Source organism: Coloeus monedula, assembly GCF_965178545.1.
Source record: "Coloeus monedula genome assembly, chromosome: 20".
NCBI classification, from domain to species: Eukaryota; Metazoa; Chordata; class Aves; order Passeriformes; family Corvidae; genus Coloeus; species Coloeus monedula.
Window position 1 is genome coordinate 6,720,448 of NC_138800.1, and position 22,590 is coordinate 6,743,037.

The 22,590-nt window shown below is 55.8% G+C and overlaps 3 protein-coding genes across 6 annotated transcripts; all 3 read right to left on the minus strand.

Moving 5' to 3' along the window:
- Nucleotides 1-722: 722 nt before the first annotated feature.
- UNC119 (unc-119 lipid binding chaperone) lies at nt 723-13,575 on the minus strand (the record flags this gene model as incomplete). Its single annotated transcript, XM_082294740.1, has 5 exons — nt 723-835; nt 1,812-1,984; nt 2,749-2,851; nt 3,746-3,859; nt 13,458-13,575. 5 exons carry the CDS (start codon nt 13,573-13,575, stop codon nt 723-725), a joined length of 621 nt encoding a protein of 206 aa, XP_082150866.1.
- Nucleotides 13,576-14,129: 554 nt separating this feature from the next.
- PIGS (phosphatidylinositol glycan anchor biosynthesis class S) lies at nt 14,130-18,081 on the minus strand. 4 transcript variants are annotated; one of them, XM_082294800.1, is made up of 12 exons: nt 18,015-18,081; nt 17,775-17,914; nt 17,590-17,701; nt 17,126-17,215; nt 16,901-16,992; nt 16,576-16,774; nt 16,158-16,300; nt 15,953-16,067; nt 15,604-15,749; nt 15,384-15,484; nt 14,834-15,044; nt 14,130-14,735 (listed from the first exon to the last, which is right to left on the minus strand). In XM_082294800.1, the coding sequence occupies exons 1-12, from the start codon at nt 18,058-18,060 to the stop codon at nt 14,460-14,462; spliced, it is 1,671 nt and encodes a 556-aa protein (XP_082150926.1). In that variant the 5' UTR covers nt 18,061-18,081; the 3' UTR covers nt 14,130-14,459. The 4 variants fall into 4 exon arrangements, with proteins under 4 accessions (XP_082150926.1, XP_082150925.1, XP_082150924.1 ...); XM_082294799.1 differs by having other exon boundaries at nt 16,901-17,010; XM_082294798.1 differs by having other exon boundaries at nt 17,775-18,037.
- Nucleotides 18,082-18,616: 535 nt separating this feature from the next.
- ALDOC (aldolase, fructose-bisphosphate C) lies at nt 18,617-22,364 on the minus strand. Its single transcript, XM_082294405.1, has 9 exons — nt 22,265-22,364; nt 21,217-21,339; nt 20,921-21,132; nt 20,776-20,830; nt 20,542-20,702; nt 19,984-20,067; nt 19,724-19,898; nt 19,444-19,643; nt 18,617-19,052 (listed from the first exon to the last, which is right to left on the minus strand). The coding sequence occupies exons 2-9, from the start codon at nt 21,326-21,328 to the stop codon at nt 18,957-18,959; spliced, it is 1,095 nt and encodes a 364-aa protein (XP_082150531.1). The 5' UTR covers nt 21,329-21,339; nt 22,265-22,364; the 3' UTR covers nt 18,617-18,956.
- Nucleotides 22,365-22,590: the final 226 nt, after the last annotated feature.

Consider the following 22,590-nt stretch of genomic DNA (forward strand, 5'->3'; position numbering starts at 1 on the left):
ATGCTGCAAAAAACTGAAATCCATGGAATGTACTTATGGAGGTTCACAGACCCACAATGCCATTTTACCTTCATCTGAAATGTAAAAGGAATGTAAATGTAAAAATACCTGATCAACACAGCTCTGCCACTGAACTACTGCTCTTCATTGCAGGTTTTGGTGTTTCCAAGGTTAAACAGAACATTACACAGAAGGACCGAAACTAAAGGATGAAATATTCATGGGGAGAGCCAATCTAAAGAGGAAACTTGCCTTTGTGAGATGTTTTGCTCGATATTTTCAACTGGCTGGACAAGTTAAATTGGCCTTTGAAGCACACACAAAGAGAAACAACCACCCAAACCTCTGCCTTTGCATCCATCCACTCCCACAGTTTCTCTGATCACATTCTTTGGGAAAGCAATCCTAAAAGATACTCGAGGGCAAGAACATAAATTCACAGAATTAGGGCAAAACCCCTCAGGTCCCACAAGGCCATTTATCAAAGCAGACACTTAAAGAACTCAGGGAAGTGGTATCCAAAGATCATTTTAGCTTAAAAGTTCTGAAGAACCGGGTCTGCTTCAAAGCTCAAAAGAGATGTCATGAAACTCCTACTGTGGCAAAGAGTCCTTGGTTGGTGGATCCTTGTCCAGGTGACATTGCAGGCAGCGGAGCTGGAGGTGTTGGGATCCCTGACGACTTCCAGAGGAAAGGGGAGGCCAGTGCAGGTGGGGCCCACCTCAAGGTCCTCCACTGTATGAATAATCTGCCTTGTTGTGCATCACCAGCTTGTTGTCTACAAAGTAGAAACTGTCCGACTGTGTCTCGTAGGGATGCAGGATCATCTCTCGAACTGTGAGGGGGAAATGGGGAAAAAACCCAACACAATTAATGTTGAATTAATTTCAGCAGTGTCCCGCGTTGGGCTCAAGCACTTTGCAGTGTCACTCAGGCACCTGCAAAGTCAGGTGAAAAACCAAAACCCAAATGGGAGTTGCCCAAACCATTCCCTGTCGGTATCTTTTAAACAATTCAAGCATAATAATGGAATTTTTATGTTGGAAAAGCCCTCTAAGGCCTTAAAATCCAACCGTTAACACAGCACCGCCACGTTCACTGAACCCTTGTGCCACATCCACACTTCCTTTGCACACTGTCATGTTCCTAATCCAAATATATTCAGGCACCATATAAAGGGGACCTCAGAACAAGAACTCATTACATTTTGGGTTGGGATTTTTTTTGTTTTGTTTTTAAAAATAGTGATAAAACAGCAAACTCAAAGTAAATTTGTTCTGGCCTGACAGCAGTGCCTGACTGTATTTTCCACAGACTGTAATATTAGTGCTGACACACACAATTAGGGGTTGTAAAGAGTAAGATCACAGAGATTTAGTGCTTGTGCTATTGTGTCTTGGGAGAGAGGAGAGAAAATAAAAGTTATGTTCATACTAAAACCTCTCAAGCTCGCAATATAGCACATCAAACATTAAACCAGATCATAACATTTAAGTTATCCATTTATTGGATGTCTTTTTAATCTTGTTTTTTCATTGTTTTATAACACAATTATCTTTTTTCTCCCTGATACCGAAGCTTCCTTTTTATGAATTAAAAAAAAAAAACCAAACCCAAGCAACTGCCTAGTGTGTGATGAGATACACCCTACTAGAAAACAAAATCAGTGTTAACACAGACATAAAAGTATGAATTATTCTACCCAACCCACTCTCTAGAGACAGCTTTTAAGAAAGGGCTCCCCCAAACCACCTCAGATGAAAATCATGGTGTGACAACTCAGAAATGAAAGTTTATAAAAAAGAGCTTACTGAGATCCTCCGAGAGCTGAGGGAATTCATAGATGTGCTCACAAGTATTTTTACTGCTGGGGATGCAGAAGCCAAATTCAAAATCAAAACTTTTCAGCAGCTGGTCACGGAAGTAGTGCCTCTCAATCATACGGAAATTATTGATGGGTTTGTCCCCAACTGTGAATTCCACCCTGAAAAAGAAGGGTAAGACCCATGTGAGCTTTCATGCTTAAATAACATCTGCACCCTTCCTGAAAGGCAGAAGAGAACTCTGAAAAGAACCCAAAAAAGCCAAAAATACAAAGCAACAGCACTAATCAAATTATTGTTTCCTCTTTTCCTTAAAGCATTCTACAGGGACACAACACAGCATTAGAAAAACATCTTAATAATCAGCAAGTTTCACCCTTACCATGGGCAGGGACACCTTCCACTATTCCAGGTTGCTCCAAGCCCCATCCAACCTGGCTTTGGACACTTCCAGGGATTCAGGGGCAGACACAGCTGCTCTCTATGCCAAGACCTCACCACCCTCACAGGTTAAGAATTTATTCTTAATATCCCATCTAACCCTGCCCTCTGACACTGTGAAGCTGTTCCCCCTTGTCCTGTCACTCCAGCCCCTTGTCCAAAGCCCCTCTTCAGTTCTCTTGGAGCCCCTCTAGGCACTGGAAGGTGCTCTATGGTCTCCCCAGAGCCTTCTCTTCTGTGGATAGTCTTCCCACCTTATTTCACCCCTTTTAGCATCAATCTCTTCAGCACCAGGCCTATCCCTGACTAAACAACCTAAAGTGACGGAGAAGGCAAGAGATCTGGAGACCCCTCGTAACAAAAGAAAAAGCCCCCTGTTAAATCAGCTTCCTAGCAGGATCAACATGGGAGAGATGGGGTTTTTTTTCCTAAGATTTCAGTTGTTTCCTGTGCTAGGCCAAGGAGCAGAGGGGGAGTTACTCACGTGGCTCCCACTTGCCGCAGTCTGAGAAAGGCTGGGGTGAACTGATAGCGCACGAAGCGTCCGGCGTTGGGGTCCACGTCCTTCCTGTCATTGTGCTCCCGCTCTGCAAAAGCCCAAAGAAAACTCTGTCAGAGCCTCCTGAGAACCAGAAACTCAGGGAAAATACTTGTGGTGGTGTTCTTGTGCCACATGAGCCGGGAAACTGCTCTGATGCTGAGCTCACCCTCCTCCTGTCCTGAGGTGTCCACCACTGGTCATTCAGACATGGAATGTTGCAACATGGCCCTTTGGTTTGAGCCATTTCTTATCTTCTGGGTTTCTGTTCCTCACCTACTGCTCCTGCCTCACATCAGGACTGCAGAGTGACTCTGAACAAGCCATTTCCCCTTAGAATGCCTGCCTTGCTACCTGTAAGCTACAGAAAACTTCCTCTCACCTGCAGGGAGGTGGGGAAGGGTTAAAAGTGCCTGGCCAGGAAAAGAACAGTTGCCCCGGGTTTTTATCACCACTGGCAACAGGCAACACTTGGATGCTTACAAGTAACACCTAAAAATTATTGAAACCAAAAAAAAGGGCAAATGTTCAGTTTGTTTAATTCACCCGTTGGCAGTTTCTCCCTTCTAAAAATACCATTTTCCTGACTCCTCAGTGAGAGATGTTAAACTAAGAGCTAAACTATGTGCAGGGGGCACAAGCTGATGAACAGCCAAGAAACAACCACCCGGTGATCTCCTCCTCCTCCCCAGCTCTTGTTTACAACATCCATCTGTCCCTTGCCATCACAGATGGCAACAGTAAGAGCACAGCAGCAGCCAGCTCTGCTCAACCTGTTTGTACAAAGAGACACCTGAAAAACATTCCTGCTGCAAGATGGGGCTCCAGCCCTCCTGCAGTTTAGAGATTCTCCTATTTTTGGGAAATGTATGGAGTAAAAGGAGTGGGGAAAGGCAAAAGAAAGCATTTGTTCATGGAAACCTTATTTTGTGTGTGCACTCACCTGAAGCTGCTGGCTTGGTGATTTCAAACAAGACTGTGCCAGATTCCATGTCCCGGATTTTGAACCTGGTGAAGTCTATCTTGTAAACATTTTCCTCTGGAGTGCACAAATAATCTGCAGGGGGAAGCAAATTTAAATGAAGGCTGCCCTGAAATACCAGGAATTTCTGGCTGTTCTCTGGAGGCCACACCAGGAGTGAGAGCAGCCCAAATGCACCTCCACTACTGCCTGTTTGAATTCAAAACTGATGTCTCTGAAGACAGAATCACTTCTGGAGGCTCACACTGCCCTGTTCGGACAGGACAGGGGAAAGAATTCTCTCTCCCAACACACAGAGGTCATCACCTTTTCCCAACCCCGTGCCAGCAACTCTTGCATCCATTTCCCGTGGCATATTGAGACTGGTCAGCACCTCCATCAAATCCCAGCCTTTCCAGTGTAAGAGGCTTTGGCTGTTTTAAAAACTGCCCTGTGGCAGAATGCAAGGGCTAAGCAGCTTTGGGAGCACTAAGCCGACTGCACTTAACTGGAACAGGAGTGTCCTCCCCTGTGCCACCTCCCTTCTCCAGCCCTCTGCAGACAAAGGGTGGCCTCTTCTCTCCATTGCTGCTCGTCCCACACCAGGGCTTGTTTTCCTGAGCACTGAAAATGATGTTGAAGCCTTTCCCTGTGTTAGGAAAACAGGGAGCAGAGCCCTTCCCTGCTCTGAGTATCTTTGAGGGCAAGTCATGGGATCATGGAATCATTAAGGTTGGAAAAGCCCTCTAAGATCACCAAGTCCAACCATTAACCCAGCAGCGCTGTATTCACCACTAAACCATGTCCCAGGTGCCACATCCACAGGCCTCTTGAACACTCCCAGGGATGAGGATTCCACTATTAAAACCCCCACGGTTTTGGCCTTCAGCCTTGCTGTGCCCTGAGCCAGCTCCTGGCACAGGGATCATCCTCCTCCATGGGGAAGGAGCACATGCAGCACAGATTGAAAGCAGCTCCAATAACTTACTTTACCCTGACAAATCTAAAGAAATGCTCTGTGTAGACAAGTCAGAACAGCTTTCAAACAACAGCACATCTGCCTGATGTAGGAGACTGGTTTTGGAGGTTCCAAGGTGAAAACAATACTTTAACATTCTAATTCGAAGCACTTTCTCAGCTACTAATTCCTGCTGTTAATCTGAGCTAATCACTTATTTCTGCCTGCTTTCCTATTTCTGAAACTCCAGCAAATCCATCCACCTGAGGCTTAGTCATTGACTACATAAAAACAAGTTACAAGTGCTCAGAGCTCAGGTCTGCCTATGACAACCTCAGACACCAGGTCTGAGAAATCCAGGACCACTGTGAGAGACTTCTGAGCTCCTGGACATGAACACCTGGCACCAGCACTTTCCTAGAAGCCTTTTATTCCTTCCAAATCTCCATAACTTTGAGAACTGTCCAAGTAAACTCAGTACAAGGAACAGAGGTGTTAAATGTTCTCCCTGGACGGTTTTACTGCTCTCCAACAACCCCATATGGTGAATGCTCAAAGGAGTGCCAGAGAATTTGTGGATGTCCCATCCCTGGCAGTGCTCAAGGCTAGGTTGGAGGGGGCTTGGAGCAACCTAGTCTAGTGGGTCCCTGCATGGCAAGAGGGGATGGGACTGGATGATCTTTAAAGTCCCTCTTAAGCCAAAACACTCTGAGATTCTACAATTCTATAAATGGGTGTTCAGAGAGAGGACAGTGTTTGAAGCATCCCTGGCATTTGGCAGGGATTTTCCCTTCCCTATCAACACAGCACGAGGAAAAACTGACACCAGCACCCATGCTGTCAGGAAGAACAAGCTAAAAGCTCGACCTTTTTACTGTCACAAGAACACACAAGCCTGTGTTTGGCTAAGTACCTCAAGAACTGCACAAAAATCTTCTTTCATGTCTTAAACAGTAGCCAAAGAAGACAGGACAGGAATTTGAACCCAGCCCTTGCCTTAAGCCCTGATGTTTAGCATTCCTCAGGGAGATGTCCTGCAATTACACCGTGATTTTAGGCTCTGACACATCAGCCACCCCAATTCCCAACCCGTCCCACAACTTCCCAGCTCCGAGCACCAGCGTGCAAAACACAAACGGATGGAAGCAGGCACAGCTTCCCACAGCCCAGCTTCGCCTCCCTTGGCCCCTGGCTCTTCCCTGGGAAGGCTGTTGGGAACAGGCAGCAGTCGCCCGGGAGCCCGGGACACCTTCCCTGGAGCATGCCGGCAAATCTGAAGCCGCGTTTGTCTGCAAGTTAATTATTAAGTGTTTCTACTCCTGCAGAATTCCTGCCCATCCAGCACCATGGCAACAGCTTTATCCGCCTCCTTGGCAGCAGCGTTGCTGCAGTAACAGTGTCCATGACTCATCTGGAGCAGAGGAGAGCCAAGCAGAGCCTCCAAAGAGGAGTAAACCCCGGGTAGAATCCCCACCAGGCTCCTGCTCATTGATGTTTGCACCCCCGCACTGTTCTTTCCCAACTCTTTTTGCCCTGATAATATTTTAAACCCTTCTTCCGGTTGGTTTTTTTTTTAAATCAGCTTGCCAATATACAACTGGATGACATTGGGGAAGATCAGCTGCCAGAATACTGCAATCAAGCGGGTTTTTTCCTCCTCTGGCAGTGCCCAGTCTCCTAGAAAGGAAAAAAAAAAGAACCCAGAGGAATACATATTCCTCTCAGTCTGTATTACATTTGTTTGTGCTATTCCTGTTCAAAAATCAATCAAAGTAGCCACGTGCTGGTTTTTTTCCCCACAAGTAACAGGAGCCTGCGGCTGCACTGGAAGGTCTTATTGGGAATGAGCTGCTTGCAATTGGCAGATCCTTCTGCTTAGCTGAGCACTGTCAGATTTGCTAATCTCATCCCATACACACTTATTTTTAAATTACTGTAGGGCCCAGTTGCCCACACTTCCGTGACTCACTAAAATATATCATCTGCTTCCCTTATCCTAATTCACCGTCACCACGACGGGGAAGGGAGGCAGCATCCGTGGCTTTTTTAGCTGGGAATGAGGCAGATCAAACCTCCACGGAGGGGACTGTCGCAGAGAATGGTGGGTTGGTCTCTCAGGACAGAATATTTTCTTGTTTCTTCCACTTCCCCTGGGAAACAGGTTGTGCTGTTTCCCTGTTAATAACTGAACAATCATGGTGTGTCCCTGAGCCATCAGTGCTCACCTGATTTAGGGATGAATCCCTAATGTCCGTGGAAAACCCATCAGACTGGCTTTTATCCCAAATTACCCACAAAAAAAAGGTCACAAAAGAGGAGTACTTCCTACCCTTTCCTAAAACCCAGGGAATTGCCATATCCCAGACCTCCATCCCCAAACTCTTGTTGAAAAGAATCCACCTGGTATTAACAGCCACTTCTCACTCACACATCACCATTCCTGATGGTGCCTCTCCAGCTTCTTTCCCATAACCTCTGGATCATGCCCAAAGATCTACAACTCTTAGAGACAATTTCCACCTTAAGGCCTACCACGGTTTTGGAGAGTTTGGATCACAACTAACACCACTGTGGTGGCCTGAGGAAGCAGCAGAGGTGATTGGCTTCCTGAGCCTGGCTCAATTAATTCCTTCATGAATTCCCTTTGTAGGAAAAAGTGATTCCAAAGAGACCCGAAACAATTCAGTGGTCTCTAGCTTTGCTCTCAGAAGCAGCAGGTGCTCCTTCCCCTGGTACAGTTCTGAGGTGGTACCTCCACTGCCTGATCCAGGGAAGAGCCAGTTTTTATCCAGGAAACCTTCCTGCTCTCCCAAACCCAGCCAAGATTACAAAATAAACCAGCAGAGCAGCCTGGACAATGCCAGCAGGCACTGCTTGTGAACACTGTCATGTCCTGAACCCAGATGCTTAATTCCAGGTGTGTATTTTAGAGCTGGTGTTACAGAGGAGCTCAAAAGGTGAGGGATAATACAGTGCTAAATAACACAAGAAAGCAAACAAAGGCACTTTCTCCTCTGGACCTCTCCCTGTTATTTAAATGGATGAGATCAGGTTTGATCCTCACCACGGGAAGCTAAAATGTGATCCTGTATTTCCAAATTTCCTTTGCAACCACCCTACCAGGCACATTTTATCACAAGGAGCTCATGGGCAATAGGATTCACGCTCTTTGTTGTGCTCCTTTCAAGATCCCTTCCCCATCTCTGCAATCAGGAGGAAGCACGTGTCCCCTCTCACAAACACCAGGGATATTTCTGTGCTCATCAGAGTCTAATCTCAGATGGGGCAGCTCCTATTTTAAGGCCTTAAGAGCCCACTAAGGAAAGCAGAGCACACCCAGGGTAAGAAAGAACTGAAAATCTGGTCCTGGAAATGGGTGTAAATCAGGAGGATGCTGTACAAGAGACTGATGCAACAGCAGTGACTTGTAATAGGAATCTCTCTCCCCAACACAGACAACAACAACAATTTAGGGAATGGATGAGAAGGCTCCTGTAGTTACGCAGGCCTATTTCCCAACGTGCATTAACCAACAAGGTCAGGAGCTGTTTTGAAGCCAACTCCCAAGACATAAGCCAGGTATAAAGCCAAGACAACTGCAGAGGAATTGCCAGGAGCCGGAGATTAGGAGATTATCAGATTGAAGAGTCTCAGGAGGAAGCAAAAATAGCCCAGACCCCACGAAGAGGCCGAGCGGTGACGCAGGACACAGAGCAGGACCTGAGGGGAAGGCAGGGCAGGTTTCAGGTGCTACTGATACACCTGCCCAGGCAACCTGGGTTCAGTTAAAGAAAAAAATAAACCATTTCCCTGCCCTCTGCCTCAGCAGTTCAAGTCCTGTGAAACCAAGCCAGCCAGGAAACAGGATCCACTCGTGTAAAATAGATCCCTCCAACCCAAACCATGGGGGGCTTGGATAACCAAAGGCCAGGGGGGTTGCACAGGGAGGGAAGCAGCTGCCCTCTGACCTAGCTCAGGAATTAGGCTGCTGCAATGCCCCAGAGGGAAAATCCTACACTAGAAGGATCCCACAGGGGTTTTTCCACAGCAGCACATTTACTGTCAAGGAAGCAGAGGGATTTAGGCCAGGAGGCTCCAGGCTGAGGCACTTCCCAAGGTCCCCAGAGCCCCCCAGTTGCCAAGTCCTACTGCAGAGCTCACCAGGCTCTGATTTTTGGGGCAGCCTGCTCATCTCTTTTTTTCTTTTTTTTTTTTTCATTTTAGCTAGAGCTTTCCAGACTTCACCCTCTCACAATTCATTCGATCACAGCCCTGCAGCCTGTGGATGGAGCTGCTCTTCCCCCATTTCCAAGGCATCCAAACACTTTCTCCTGCCCCCTTTTCACACTGATTGCATTCAAAGTCTGAAACCACATGCACAATATCAACTAAATCAGCTATTTTTGGACTTACACAGGGCTGAGTCAAAGCCAAGACCCTCAGGCTGACTCCCTCAGCTTTCCTCTTACCTTTGCCATTTCCACCAGGGATGGGCCAAACCCACAACTCCAAGAGAAGGAGGAATCCCACACCACACACACACACACCATGTGTGCTGCCCCTGGGAATCCTGACAGCTCATATTGTACTGTGAGACTTTGGGAAACACCCCCCTTCCACACAACACCCTGAGCCTCGCAGCACCACGGAGCCCTGGAAAAGCTCACAGCCTGTGTGGGATGCTGAGGGAAGGGTCGTGGGGAGAGCAGCTCCCCACAGCTCTGGGATATGGCTCTGCAACAAGAAATCAGCACCTCAGAACACATCCACACATCGCAGCCCTGGACAGGGCAGAAGAGGGATTCATCAGCCTCCTCGCAGATAGCCACAGCTCCTCAGAGCTCCTAATAAAATACATTCTCCCAATTAACTGGGGAGGGAAGTCATGGTCCAGGAGCAGCTTTGAAGATGGATTCGTGCACATCTGCCTCATATTCCTGTTAGTGCCTCCCTCTCTCCTTGCCTATCCAAACCCCATGGATTTAGAAATGGATTTGAACATGGATCCTGGATGGTTTAGCTTTACAGGACTTGAACTGCCGAGGCAGAGGGCAGGGAAATTGGAAATTTGGCTTTTTTTTTTTCTTTAATTGACTGCAAGAAACTGGTCTGAAAGTCCCTCAAGAGGGGTCTGCCCCACCTAACCCACTGAGGCAGCCCTTTGCCAAGCTGGCCTTTAGCTAAAGCTGCCTAGAGAAGTCTCAGAGAAATCCCAAGTGACAGCTCAAGGAAGAGATTACTTTCAGAAATGATTACGTGTGTGTTCCTTATTTTTAGGGTTTGTTTTGAAACTGTTCCCAAGCATGTAATCAATTATTTAACCCCTTGGTTTGCTAAAATTAAATCAGCTTCAGAATAAAACTTAGAATGTAAGGGTTTATCTGGTATTACAGGCAAAGTGTGCAGGTAATAAGCAGGGCAGCCTCAGAGGCTGGAGCTTGTCTTTTGTTACACATCTGACTCCTCTGATCCTCTGGCTGCTTCAGTAATTAATTGCAATTTGAACTGAGCTCTGCCCCACTCCTTTGCTAATCTTAAATTAATCACGTCATGAGCTTTTTCCGCTTTTCCCAACCACAGTTGTGTGAGCGAGTGACAAATCTCGCTAATTGCAAAGGAAATGGTTCTCTCGCCTTACACCTGATCCAGCTGGAGCAGCGCCAGAGCCAGCCTGGCCAAAAGGCCCAGATATCCCAGGGCAGCATCCCAGATCCATCAGGCTGGACCTCAGCGTGCCCAGAAACGTTGTGGGCCCGGAGCTGCCAGGGAATTTAACACTGGAAGGATGCAGAATGTGCAGGACAGGTCACACAACTCCCCAGTTAAGCTTATTAGAAGCACATTAGGTTCAGGGTCCAGCTGGTTCCTGTGGCTGCCCACAGAGCCACATCCTGCCTCGCTACCCTCCCAGCCCAGCCAGCTCACATTCAGTCAGCTGCACCTACTGGGAGAGCAAAGCCCAGCTGTGCTGCCTGGTGGAAAGATTATTAGGGAGGAATTCTTCCCTGTCAGGCTGGTGAGGCCCTGGTGCAGGTTGGACAGAGAAGCTGTGGCTGCCCCATCCCTGAAAGTGTTCAAGGAAAGGTTGGATAAGGCTTGGAACAACCTCATCTAGTAGAAAGTGTCCCTGTTCTTGGTGAGGGAGCTGGAACAAGGTGGTTTTTAAGGTCCCCTCCAACCCAAACCATTCTGTGCTATAGCCACAATTTCACTTCTCCGTGCATAACCTGGAAGGCTGCTCAGAAACAAACAGTGCTCAGAAACACACAGCCTACTCCTGGTGTGAGCACTCCTAAAACACACCTTCCTGTGGTACCAAGCCCTGCTGGGCTTTGGTTGATGAAGCAACCCTAAAACATGGCCAGCCCTCCCCAGGTCCCTGGGCAGGACACAGCTGAGTGCAGTCCCTCGACAGTGTGAGCTGCTGTGCCACTGGTCCATGAGGTTGGCTAAAGATGGATTATCCTCTCTCTAGAGCAACAAAGGACATCCAGGGCACCAGGACATTTCTGTTGCAGCCCCACCACCAACTCCTCCTTCAACTTGAGACTGTCAAAGACAGAAGTGCTGTGACAGGGTGTGGTGTCTGCCCTGACACTCAGCACGTCCAAAAGGCTGGGGCAGCTGTGAACTTCTCTCCCACAGCCTGGTCCTTCCTCCTCCCCTGCCTGAAGCAGAAGAGTGGAACAGTTTCACATTGATATTTTTGGCCATCTGTTTTTAAGGGTGTAGACATGAGCAAAGGCCATAGCATGCCCCAAAATAACCATTAGGTGTTAAAGATCTGAAAAAATAATCTTTGCTCTCTGTTAAACCCACCAGGAGGAAAACTGAGCTTGAGAAGGGGAGCTGCAAGTGTTCCTGGGTGATAAAATACAGTATGCTCAATGTGGATGTATTGCTTACCTGTATCCCCAAACTTGCTGAGGATTTCAGGATTTCCTGGCTCCCACACATCCAGCAGGACAGGAAGCACTTCCCATGGTAAGCCTGGGACATCATCACAGTGCCTGGCTCTGTTTAGCATGACCCATCTGCACCCCTGGTACCAGCAAGTCTCATGGCAGGAGGGGAACCCAACATTTTCACGCATTTCACATCCTCCCTGTGCTCCAGAGCACTTTGACCCGGGGTTGGAAGAGGCAGACAACAACCAGCTCTGCCCCAAGCCTGGCTCCAAAGCCGGGGTGACCAGCTTAGCCTTCCCTGCTCCCTGGGAAGGCAGGAGCTTACCAAGAGCGTGCACCATCCATCCACACTGATGCCACACAAGGTGAGAGCGAGGGTGTGGGGTGGCCCTGTCCCCTCCAGACAGCACTGGCTAGGGCAAGGACACGCAGGCTGCCATGGAGTGAGCACGCAGTGCTTCACACGGCCATCGCTTGGATTCACCACCCAACTGAGGACGCTGGCAGGATGCTTCAGTGCTGCTGCATGGCTCTGCCTGCTACAGGCAGGGGATTTCTGGGCCTGGGCAGTGAATCATGCAGCTGCACCAGCACAGCGGCTCAGCTCAGAGAAAGGGACCCAAGGGCCCCCAGCAGCAGCAGCCCCTCTCAGAGGAGCCTCTGTAAGCCCTTCCTGAGGGCTGACACGAGTCCCTGCCGGGCTGTCCTCCTCCCATCCTGCTTCCAAAGCAGCCCCACGGGGCTGCCTGCACGCACCAGCACCCACAGCCGCATCCTTCCTCTCCAGGGCTTGTCACAGCCCCAGCCTGTGACACAGAGCTGGCTCTGAGGCCACGTCGCAGAGCGCTGCAAGGCACAGGGAGCACGACCAGCCCCCAGGCCAGCCCCTCTGCCCTGCCAGCACAGCGAGACAACCCAAAGGTACTAGGACATGGAGAAAGGACTTTTTGGGACACCAGGGCAGATTGCCCCTGAGGCCAGGCTGGCCCGAGGCACACGCATTACCATGGAATGGTTTGGGTTGGAAGGGACTTTAAAGAGCATCTGGTTCCAACCGCCTGCCAGGGGCAGGGACACCTTCCACTAGCCCAGGTTGCTCCAAGCCCCATCCAACCTCATCTTGAACACTTCCAGTGATAGAGCAGTCACAGCTTCTCTGTGCCAGGGCCCCACCACTCTCCCAGAGAGGAATTTCTCTCTAATATCTAATCTAAACCTGCCCTCTGACAGTGTGAAGCCGTTCCCCCCTGTCCTGGCCTTTCCCCAGCCCCATGTGCTGCTGTCCCGAGCTCCTCTGCCAAGCACAACAGCCCCTCCAGCCACACACTCCCACCCACCATCCCCCAAGATGCCCTCAACACCACGGGACCTATACTGGAGAGGGGGAAACTGGGAGGGGGGGCTGCTGTGAAGCCCCCTCATGCTGTGGCCAGGGATCCAGCCCGTCCCATTGCCGTGGGCACAGGCTGAGGGGCTCCACTTGGGGTGCAGACACAGGGAACGGGTGATGGGGAGAGCAGTGAGGAGCATCCCAACACCGACCTTCGACCAGAGCTGGGAGGCTGCATCCCCAGCTCCAGCCATTCCCCTATTCCTTCGATGGTACCCAGCCCCCCGGGGTGCAACATCCCGGCACGGACTCTGTCCCTGTGGTGCTCCATCCCCACTCCCTATCCCCTGGGAAGGGGGAACGGCTCCCCTTTTCCCTCCGGGTTAGCCCCCTCGGAGAGGGCGACCGGCTCCCCTTTTTCCCCGCACGGAGGACACGGTCCCCATCCTCTCCGCCCACTGCGCTGCCCGGTCCCCCCCCGCCATCCCCGGTACGCACCGCTGGTGACCCGCTGCAGCCCCAGCACGTCGTCGGGCCCGATGAGCGCCTTTCGGCCCAGCTCCTCCTCGGTCCTGGCCGCCGCCGCCCCGGCCCCGCCGCTCTTCTTCACCTTCATGGCCCCGCCGCCGCCGCCGGTGTGAGCGGCCCCGGCCCCGCTGCGCGCCGCCGCACCGGGAGGGGCATCGCCATCACCGCCCCCGGCCCGCCCCCGCCCGCACAGCACCGCCCGGCTCCGGGGAAGGGGGAGGAACGAGAGGAGAGAAGGAAAGCGGCCCCTCATGCTGCTCCCAGGGGCTCAGGGCAAGCCTTTGCTGCTGGAGGAGATAGGGCTCCCCCCTCCTGCGACCCCCACCCCCACATGGGGGTCAGCCCCTCCTGGAGCGCAGGTGAGGTGGGGACAGACCCCACACCCGCCCCTAACCTCCCTCAGACCGACACACAATGGAGGAGCTGGACCCCACTAAGGTGGAGCTGGCCCTGGGGGCTCTGCACCCTTGGACGGGATGGACGCCAGTAACTGACCCCCAGGAGCTGTCCCCCCTCCCCAGCCAAGTATTTTTGGCTAAATACAAATAAAACAGGAGCCAGACCTCATAAAGCAGTGGAGGGGGGGCAGGAAAGCTGGGCCAGGGGCCGGCAAGGCAATAGGTACCCTCTAAAAGGCTAAAGGAGGTTCACACAGCCCCACATCAGCCCCCCACAGAACGGGAGGTTCTTTATTTACACAGCAGCTTGTTCTGAATACAGCACCAGGCCGGGGGTGCACACAAGCAGCTCCTTCCCTCCCCTCTCTGCCTTTGCGGGTGTAGGAGGGCTCAGCACCCAAACTAAGACTGTCTCCCACCTCCCAAAGGAGCCTCTCTTCCCACTCCTGCATCCTGGCCCTGGCACACCCAAGCCAAGCAGCCAGGCCTGGCCCTGGGGTGCCTTCCTGGGCCATGAGTCTGTGACAACACCACCCCACGAGGTGGGGACAGCCCCAAGCCAGGGCACCATGGCTCAGTCCATCTTGGTGGGCTCCTTCGTACGCTGCCTGGTCTCCCGGACAATCTTTGCCAGGGACAGGAGAATTGGGACAGCCATGGGCAGGAAGAGTGGGATGTAGATGGCAAATTTCTGGTCGTCAGGGAAGTAGAGGAGATGGAGGAGAGATGGGTCAAAGAAGGCCCTCTCCGAGGAGGTGACGGCCTCCTTGCTGGCCTGGAAAGCTGCGTGCAGGTGGCCCAGGGACAGCTCCGTCACAGCGCTCTGGACTGAGGCCACTGCCCGATACACCTGTGTGGGAACAACACCAAGGGTCAGTCCCTGGCCAGGGAGCACCACAGGGACACTCAGCCCCCTCTGCTCCCCACCTCAGGGTGCCCCAGCCCTACCTCAGAGGCAACGTCGTCCTTGATGACAATGTTCCCAATCTTGTCCAGGAGCTGGGCCAGTGAGGTTAGGGTGGTGGACACGGTGGCGATGTTCTCCACAGTGTGGGCCCAGAGCAGGTGGTCCAGCTCCCAGTCAGCCAGCCCCTCATTCCCTGGGCTTTCCAGCAGGAACTTGGGGGACACCTCTTCCCGAGACAGCCCAAAGAGTAACCTGGGAGTAAAGGGACGGTCCCAGCCCACATCACAGGCCTGCATTCCCATGAGCTCCCTGCTCTTTTTCCCTGCTGCATTTAGTCCCAGTCCTGCCTAATTGCCTCCTGGATGTGGGGCAGGATAAGCCAAGCCTCCTACCCGAGGAGACAGGAGATGTGCCAGCACCCCTGGCCACAGAGCAGCGATGGCCAGTAGCCAGCACTTCAAAAGGCCACAAAGAACCACCCTCAGCCTCCCAGAGCCCACGGAGGGAGGCATGAACAAGCTGTTTGGGTACAGCCTGTTCTGACCCCACTGATTTCCACAGAGGCCTGGGGCGGGAAGAGAGCATCCTCACCGGAGCTGGGCCAGGAAAACCTCCATCACTCGTGCCATGTCCACGTCCACATGCAGAGGGAGGGAGGCTTGGGGAGAAGCAGGGGCTTCAACGTTGTAAACCTGCAGGAGAACATTTCAGCGAGGCATAGCTGGGGCCTCAGGGCCAGCAGGGTCACCAGCTGGGTATGGGGAGCCACCACCTTGTCCCAGCACTGCCAGCACCCCCATGGCTCCCGTACCATGATGCCGCCCCAGCGGGGGCTGTGGAAGGCGTTGGTGCTCACTGGGGCTCCATCCTTGTCCTGGATGTACAGGGGGGAGTGGGAGCGCTCCGGCACGTACAGCAGGAAGTTCAGCACGGGGTACAGTGAGGCAGCACTGGAGCCTGCAGTGGCACAGAGTCACAGAACTCTTGTGGCTGGCAGGGACAGCAAGAGCAGCTCACAGCCCAGCTCCTCCTTCACAGCACCCCCGGCAGCTCTCACATGGGCTGGGGGGGAAAGGGACACAGGCACAGCTGTCCCCTCTCCCTCAGCAGAGCCTGGTCCCATGAGACAGATCCCAGCGAGCCATGAGCATGGTGCTCACCCAGCCGGGCCTCCACGGGGTTGATGACGTGCGGGAGGCTGTGAGCACTCAGGAGGAAGCTGGAGGACTCCTTGTCATAGCGTGGTGTCACTCCTAGGACAGCGTAGTACAGGATCTGCAGGCACACAAGAAACGTTGCCAGCAGAGGAGCGCATCCCAGGGAGGTCAGGGCTGGGCTTTCCCCACCATCTCTCCCAGCCCTCACCTGTGAATCCACAGAAAAGTTGGCCACCAAGCTCAGTTTGTCCAGGACGGGCTTCACGTAGCGGTTCACAGCCCCCTCGATGTCCCAGTCCACGGTGTGGGACTTGGGGTCAGGGTTCAGCAGGCTGAAGGTGATCTCATACCCTGCAAGGACCTGCAGCCTATGAGGCACCGAGGCCGTGACAGAGCTCCCAAGAGCAGCAGGGCCTGTCCCCTCCTCCCTGGCCCACACCAGTGTGGGGTCACACCAACAGAGCAACCACAGCACAACCCTGGCCTAGAGCAACTGCTACAGGCAAAGGGGTCTGTTAGCCCAGAAGACATCCAGGGATGCTACAAGCAGAGCAGGAATGGGATCTTCCCCAGGGACAGAAGGTTTTCCCGAGGCCAGGGAACAGGGATGGAGGGCACATCCATACCCAGGCTGGATTTCAGGTACCGCCGTGCATCAGGGCGGAGCTGACCACCGGGCACACGGTCCGAGAGGGCGGCGGCGATGGAGCTGGCCGTGAAGGACATCACCTGTGTCACCTCCCGGAGCCGGGCCTGCAGGGCAGCCAGGCTCCCCCCAGCCCTCACCAGGGCGCTGCGGTGCTTCCCCACGTAGACACTGATGCCCTGGGGATGGGATGGGGTGAGGGCTGGGAGCAGCACCCTGAGAATGGCACAGTGCCACCTGTGACACATGCCACCTCCCAGGGGTGAAGGACGCAGAGACTGGCACCACAGGGTGCTGCTCCCTACCTGAGGCAGGAGAGAGGAGGTTTCAGGGACCACATACATGGTTAGAGAGCCCAACGTGGTGTCCTGCAGTGGGTGCAGAGCAGCATCAGCCTCTGGGGAAGACGGAAGCACTGGCAGGGTTGGGAATTTCACTCCAATCCTCATCTCATTCTGAGACAAAGCAGTGTTCTCTGCTCAGCCAGCCTCGGGAAGAGGAGCTCCCCAGCAATTTCCCTGCTCCAATACCTCGTGCAGTCGCCACAGCCAGCGCTGCCTCCTCCTGACCCGTGGTGCTGCGATAGAGCATCTCATAGCGGGATGTGACGCTGGTTCTCACTGCAAGGGCAGAAAACCTGAGTGAATCTGCTGATCCCAGGCCCCTCCAGGAGCCTGGTGCTCACAGGAACAAGGGACAGCCCCAGGGGCACACACAGTACGAGGTGCCAGCAGGGTGAACCACTATGGCACGTAGCATCACTGGTCCACACTGGTAGTTGGGCATCCCCATCCCTAGGCAATGGGGCTGGTCCCTTCTCTGTAGCACCCTGCGACTTTGTTGTCTCCCCAGTGCTCCCTGCACCGCCAGCCCAGGGCAGGATGCTACTGATGAAAGGGGGTTTGGGGTCCCGGGCAGGTTGGGACCCCTCGGGAAAGGACGAGGCCACCCAAGAGGAGCAGACGGGGCAGGGACAGACAAGGAGGTCTCTCACGGTTCACGGAAATCTCCATCTCCTGCACGTCCCTGAAGGGCAGCGGCCTCGGCAGGTCCGCGGGCACCGACCCCGGGCCGAAGACCACGGCGATGGGCACCACCAGCTGAACCTGCACAGGGACAGAGTCAGCCCGGGCCCCCGAGCCCCCACACCCGCCGCCCCCGGGCCCGCCCGGCGCTCACCGGCTGCTGGCCGAGCCCATCGATGTCCGCGTAGGGCAGGGCGGCGCGGTAGGTCTCGGTCGTTTTCCACCATAGCGGCAGCCCCAGCACCACGGCGATGGTCGCGAAGGACAGGGCGGCGCGCCGCCCCCGCGCCCGCTCTGCGGGGACAGCGCTCAGCACAGGCCCGGCTCCCCGAGGACCGGGATCGGAGGGCCGAGAGACAGCGAACAAGCACCGGGTATCCAAACCCACCAGTACCTGCTTCATCCGCCGCTATGGCCGCCGCCACTGTCGCCGCCGCCATCTTCACTTCCTGGCCCAGCCGGGCAGCGTGCCCTGTGCCCAGCCCAGCCAATCAGAGCTCACAACACCTAAAACAGCCAATAGACGCGGCGTGCGCCGCGAGGCCGAACAGACGGGCGGCCAGAAGAACCAATCAGAACGCGTATCGGCCCTGAGGAGGCGGGCTTTAACCTCTACGAGTGCCGCGGAGGGACACGTGGCGTCGCGGCCGTGCGAGCGCGGTAGACACCGGGGTAGTGCCGAGTACCGGGACAGGGACGCGGAGGGGACAGGAGCTCCTCAGCCGCCTCGTGTCTCTTAGGGGGAACCCACCCACCCTCTTCCAAGCTCACGGAGCCTCACGATGTGTGTGGGAGGGCTGAGACCCAACACAGCTCATTGCATAAGGGAGCACAACACGCTGCCCGTGATGCCCGGAGCGGGCGGGAGGGACGGGGCGGGCACAGAGCTGCCGGGTGCCCCGCGGCGAGGAAAAAGGCGGCACGGCGCTGTCTCTACCATTTATTCGTTGTTAGGCTATTTGGTACACGGGGTGCACATGGCGAACACAACACAGGCGCCCCAAGGGCGGCAGCGACCAGGACTGCAAAGCTACGGCAGGGCAGGGGCACCCCCAGGCCTCCCCTCCTGCCTCCCACGCGGCCTGCCCTCCTCCCCTCACGGCCCGGCCGGAGCCCCCGGCCAAAGGGGCACCCGGGTGGCTCCCCCCAGGGCCCGGCTGACCCGGACCCCTCACTCCATCAGCGGACACGGCGTGGGGCCGGCCCGTGGGGCGCTCCCCCCTTCCCCTCCCCGCGTGGCGGCTCCCCTGGGCGGCTGGGGTGGAAGCGGGGTGTGAGCGGTGGTGGGGAGGGGGCCAGGACGGGGGCCGGGGCCGGTGGGGTGCCCGGCCGGGGCTCAGTACGCGTGGTTGGCCACGTAGAGGGACTGCCCGGCGGCCCCCGAGTCGTCCCCGCTGCCCTCGTACTTGCCCAGCGCTGCCAGCCCGTTCACCTGCAGGGGAAGGAAAGGTCAGTGGTCACTCTGGGGTGTCACTCAAGGGCTCCAAGTCACTGGGGATACAGCCTTCAGGGTCCCCCAGCTCATGGGGACACAGTGCTTGGGGAGCAGAGCCCAGGGATGTGGCCTTTGGCACCCCTGATTCTTCTGTAGGGAGACAACCCTCACTGTCCCCCCACAGAGACAGTACTGTGTCCCTTCCATGGGGACCATGGTCCTTGGCATCCCTCGTCTCAAGGGGCACAGCCCTTGGTGTTTTCTCTCACCCTGTGGGACACGGTCCTCAGCCACCCCTCCTCCCATGGGTACACAGTCCTCGGTGTCCCCACTACCCCAGGGTACGCAGCCCTTGGCACTCCCCTCCCAGGAGGGCCACCCCCATCACCTCTGCACGCTTGACAAACTCCTCGGTGGCAGCATCGGCGTTGTCCCTCTGCCCACGCCAGGCGCTGAGCGCCGACGCCTGCAGCGCCCGCCCGTAGGAGAAGGTGAGGGCCCATGGCCGCACCAGCGGGCACGTGTTGATAGCGTTGAGGTTGATGGAAGCCTCCTCCTCACTCTGACCCCCAGACAAGAAGGTGACACCTGTGGAGAGTAGGGTTATGGCACAGGAGGGGACACAGGGTATCGCCCTCCTGGTATCTGCCACACGCCACGGCTGGTACCTGGCACGGCTGGGGGCACGGTGCGGCGCAGAGCGGTGACAGTGGCCATGGCGATCTCCTCGGGGCTGTACTTGGTGGGGCAGGAGTGCCCGGGGGTCACCATGTTGGGCTTCAGCAAGGTCCCCTCCAGGTAAACGTGGTGATCGCTCAGTGCCTTGTAGACAGCTGCCAGCACCTGGGGAGGACAGGCAGCATGATGGAGTCCTATGGCATGGCATGGCACAGCACGGTGCCCACCCTGCTGCCACCCCAGCACTCACCTTCTCTGTCACATACTGGCATCGCTTGAGATCGTGGTCACCATCAGGCAGGATCTCTGGCTCCACGATGGGCACGATGCCATTCTGCAAACAGCAGCCATCACAGTGATGCCCCTGGGCATCCCCCAGCCTCATGGCTACATGGGACAATGCCCAGACCTGGGGAGTGATGTTCAGCCCCGAAGCTCAATGCCCCCCTTGGCAGAGATGCCCAGCCCCATGGGGGGATGCCTAACCTGGGAGGGTCAGTTCTCGGCCCCATGGAGTAATGTCCATGTTTGTGAGGTGCACACAGCAATGCCACGCCCCATGGATTGACCTGACCCTATGGGTGATACCCATGGCACAAGGCATGTCCACCCACGTGAGGTGTTACCCAACACAGGGGTTATGTCCAGCTGCTGGGCATGATCCCCAGGGATCATCATCACCGCACAGGCGCAATGCTGAGCCTCACAGATCTGTGCCCACCCCCATGGGGCAATACCTGCCCACACAGGTCAATACCATCCTCCAGGTCACTGCCCACCCCGTGGGGCGATGGCAGCAGGCAGGTACCTGCTGGCAGATGCTGGCGTAGCGGGCCAGGACGTTGGCGTTCTCCATGATGGCAAGCGCAGAGGGGGTGTGCTCGCTGATCTTCAGCACGCAGCGCCACTTGGCAAAGTCTGCCCCATCCTTCTTGTACTGGGCACAGCGCTCCCACAGCCCATCCAGACCTGCGGGGCAGCGTGTCAGCCCCACTGCCCCAAACCCCACTGCCCCAAACCCCACTGCCCCTGCTACACCTACCCTGCGTGGTGGTCTCGCCATCAGTCCCGGCCAGAGGAACAACACCCTTGTCCACCTGTGGAATGAGGGGAAGGTGGTGCTGAGCCCCACCAGCACCCTCCAAGCACCCTCAGCACCCCACAGACCCACCGGGCACACCCCACACCTTGATGCCCACGACGATGCCCTTGTCCTTGATCATCTGCACAAAGGGGGTGCCGTCATCAGCCTTCTGGTACATGGTCTCGTGGAAGAAGATGACGCCCCCGATGCATTTCTTCACCCGGCTGTCGGCGCTGAAGAGGATCTGGCGGTACAGCCGGCGGTTCTCCTCCGTGTTCTCCACCCCGATCTGGTTGAGGCGCTTGGCCATGCTCCCTGCGGGCACCCAGCACCCTCGTCAGCCTCCATCCAGCGTGGGGAAAAGGGGTGGCGGGACACATTTCCCCCCCCAAAACTGACCTACGGACTCATCGGCTGCCAGGATACCCTTCCCCGGGGCCACGATCCGCAGCGCGATGTCCGACAGCTCCTTCTTCTGCTCGGCCGTCAGCGCGGGATGTTGGTGCGTCATGGTGGCGGTGGCTGCGAGCGGACGGGGACTGAGTCACGCACCACCGGGGCGACACCCCGAAACCACATCTAGCCCCTTCCAAGGGGAGCGGGGACCCCCACGGGGCTGCTAGCCCGGCCCCACCGGCCAGGGCACGTTGTGTAAGCCTCGTGGCAGGGATCGTGGAGGATGCCGGGCAGCTCCCAGCCATTTTGCTGCCTGCCAGCCCGCCCCCAGCCCAGCCATCTTGAGGGAGCGCAGCTCCGCGGGGACCCGCGCAGGACACGAGGGGACCGGGATGGGGGTGCCCTGGGGATTGGAATCCCCCGCGGGGAATGGAAACAGCCCGGGGATGGGGATACCGGAGGGGCGGAAATACTCCAGGAAAAGGGGATAGAGAGAGCCCAGGGAGGCGCTACTTGAGTCTGGAGTTACCCGGGGTTTGGGGTACCCCGGAGATGGAGTACTCCATAGCCGGGAATAGCCCGCGGGGAGATTACGCGGGCGATGACGATAACACAAGAATGAGAATACCGGGGGGACGGAAATAGCCCAGGAATGGGGGACGGAGCCGCCCCAGGGCGGCACAAGCCGGGGATGGAGCTACCCAAAGTCTGGGGTACTCCGAGGATGGCGATACCCCGGGGCTGGCGCCGTCGCGGGGCCGGTGATGCCCCCAGGAGCCGGGGCGCTCGATCCCCCGGCCGGCACCATCGCGGCTTCAGCTCCGCCAGCGCAGGAGGAGTATCCTGGCTCCCCCCAAACCCCCAATACCCCCATGGCCGGGGGTCCCTTTGCCCTGAAGCCCCCCAGCGCGGACCGACCCCCGGGATGCCGCACGGAGACACCCGGCAGGCTCGGTGGGGCTGTCGCCTCCCGCCGCCGGGACCCCCCGGCTGCCCCCCCGACAGCTCCCCCCGGCCCCCCGGCTCTCCCTGACCCCCGGCTCCCCCGTACCGTGTAGGGCGGCGGCGGCGAGCACGAACTGCGGGCTGCGCGCTCCGGCCCCGCGGTAAATGTGGCTGCGGTGCCGCAGAGCTACGTGACCGGTGGGGCGGCACCGGGCAGGACCGGCCTCCCGCCCCGCCCCGGCCCGCCCCCGCCACCGCCCGCGCCCCCCCGCCGCCACAGCACCCCCGTCGGGGTCGTGCCCCTCCGCCGGCGACAACCCGCGCGCTCCTGGTGACCCTAAGGTGACAATCCCAGGCTGGAGACCCCGCTGTGCCACCCCTTGGCAGCGCCTTGCCGGTGATGGGGACCCCTCTGTTTCCCCGCCACCGCCC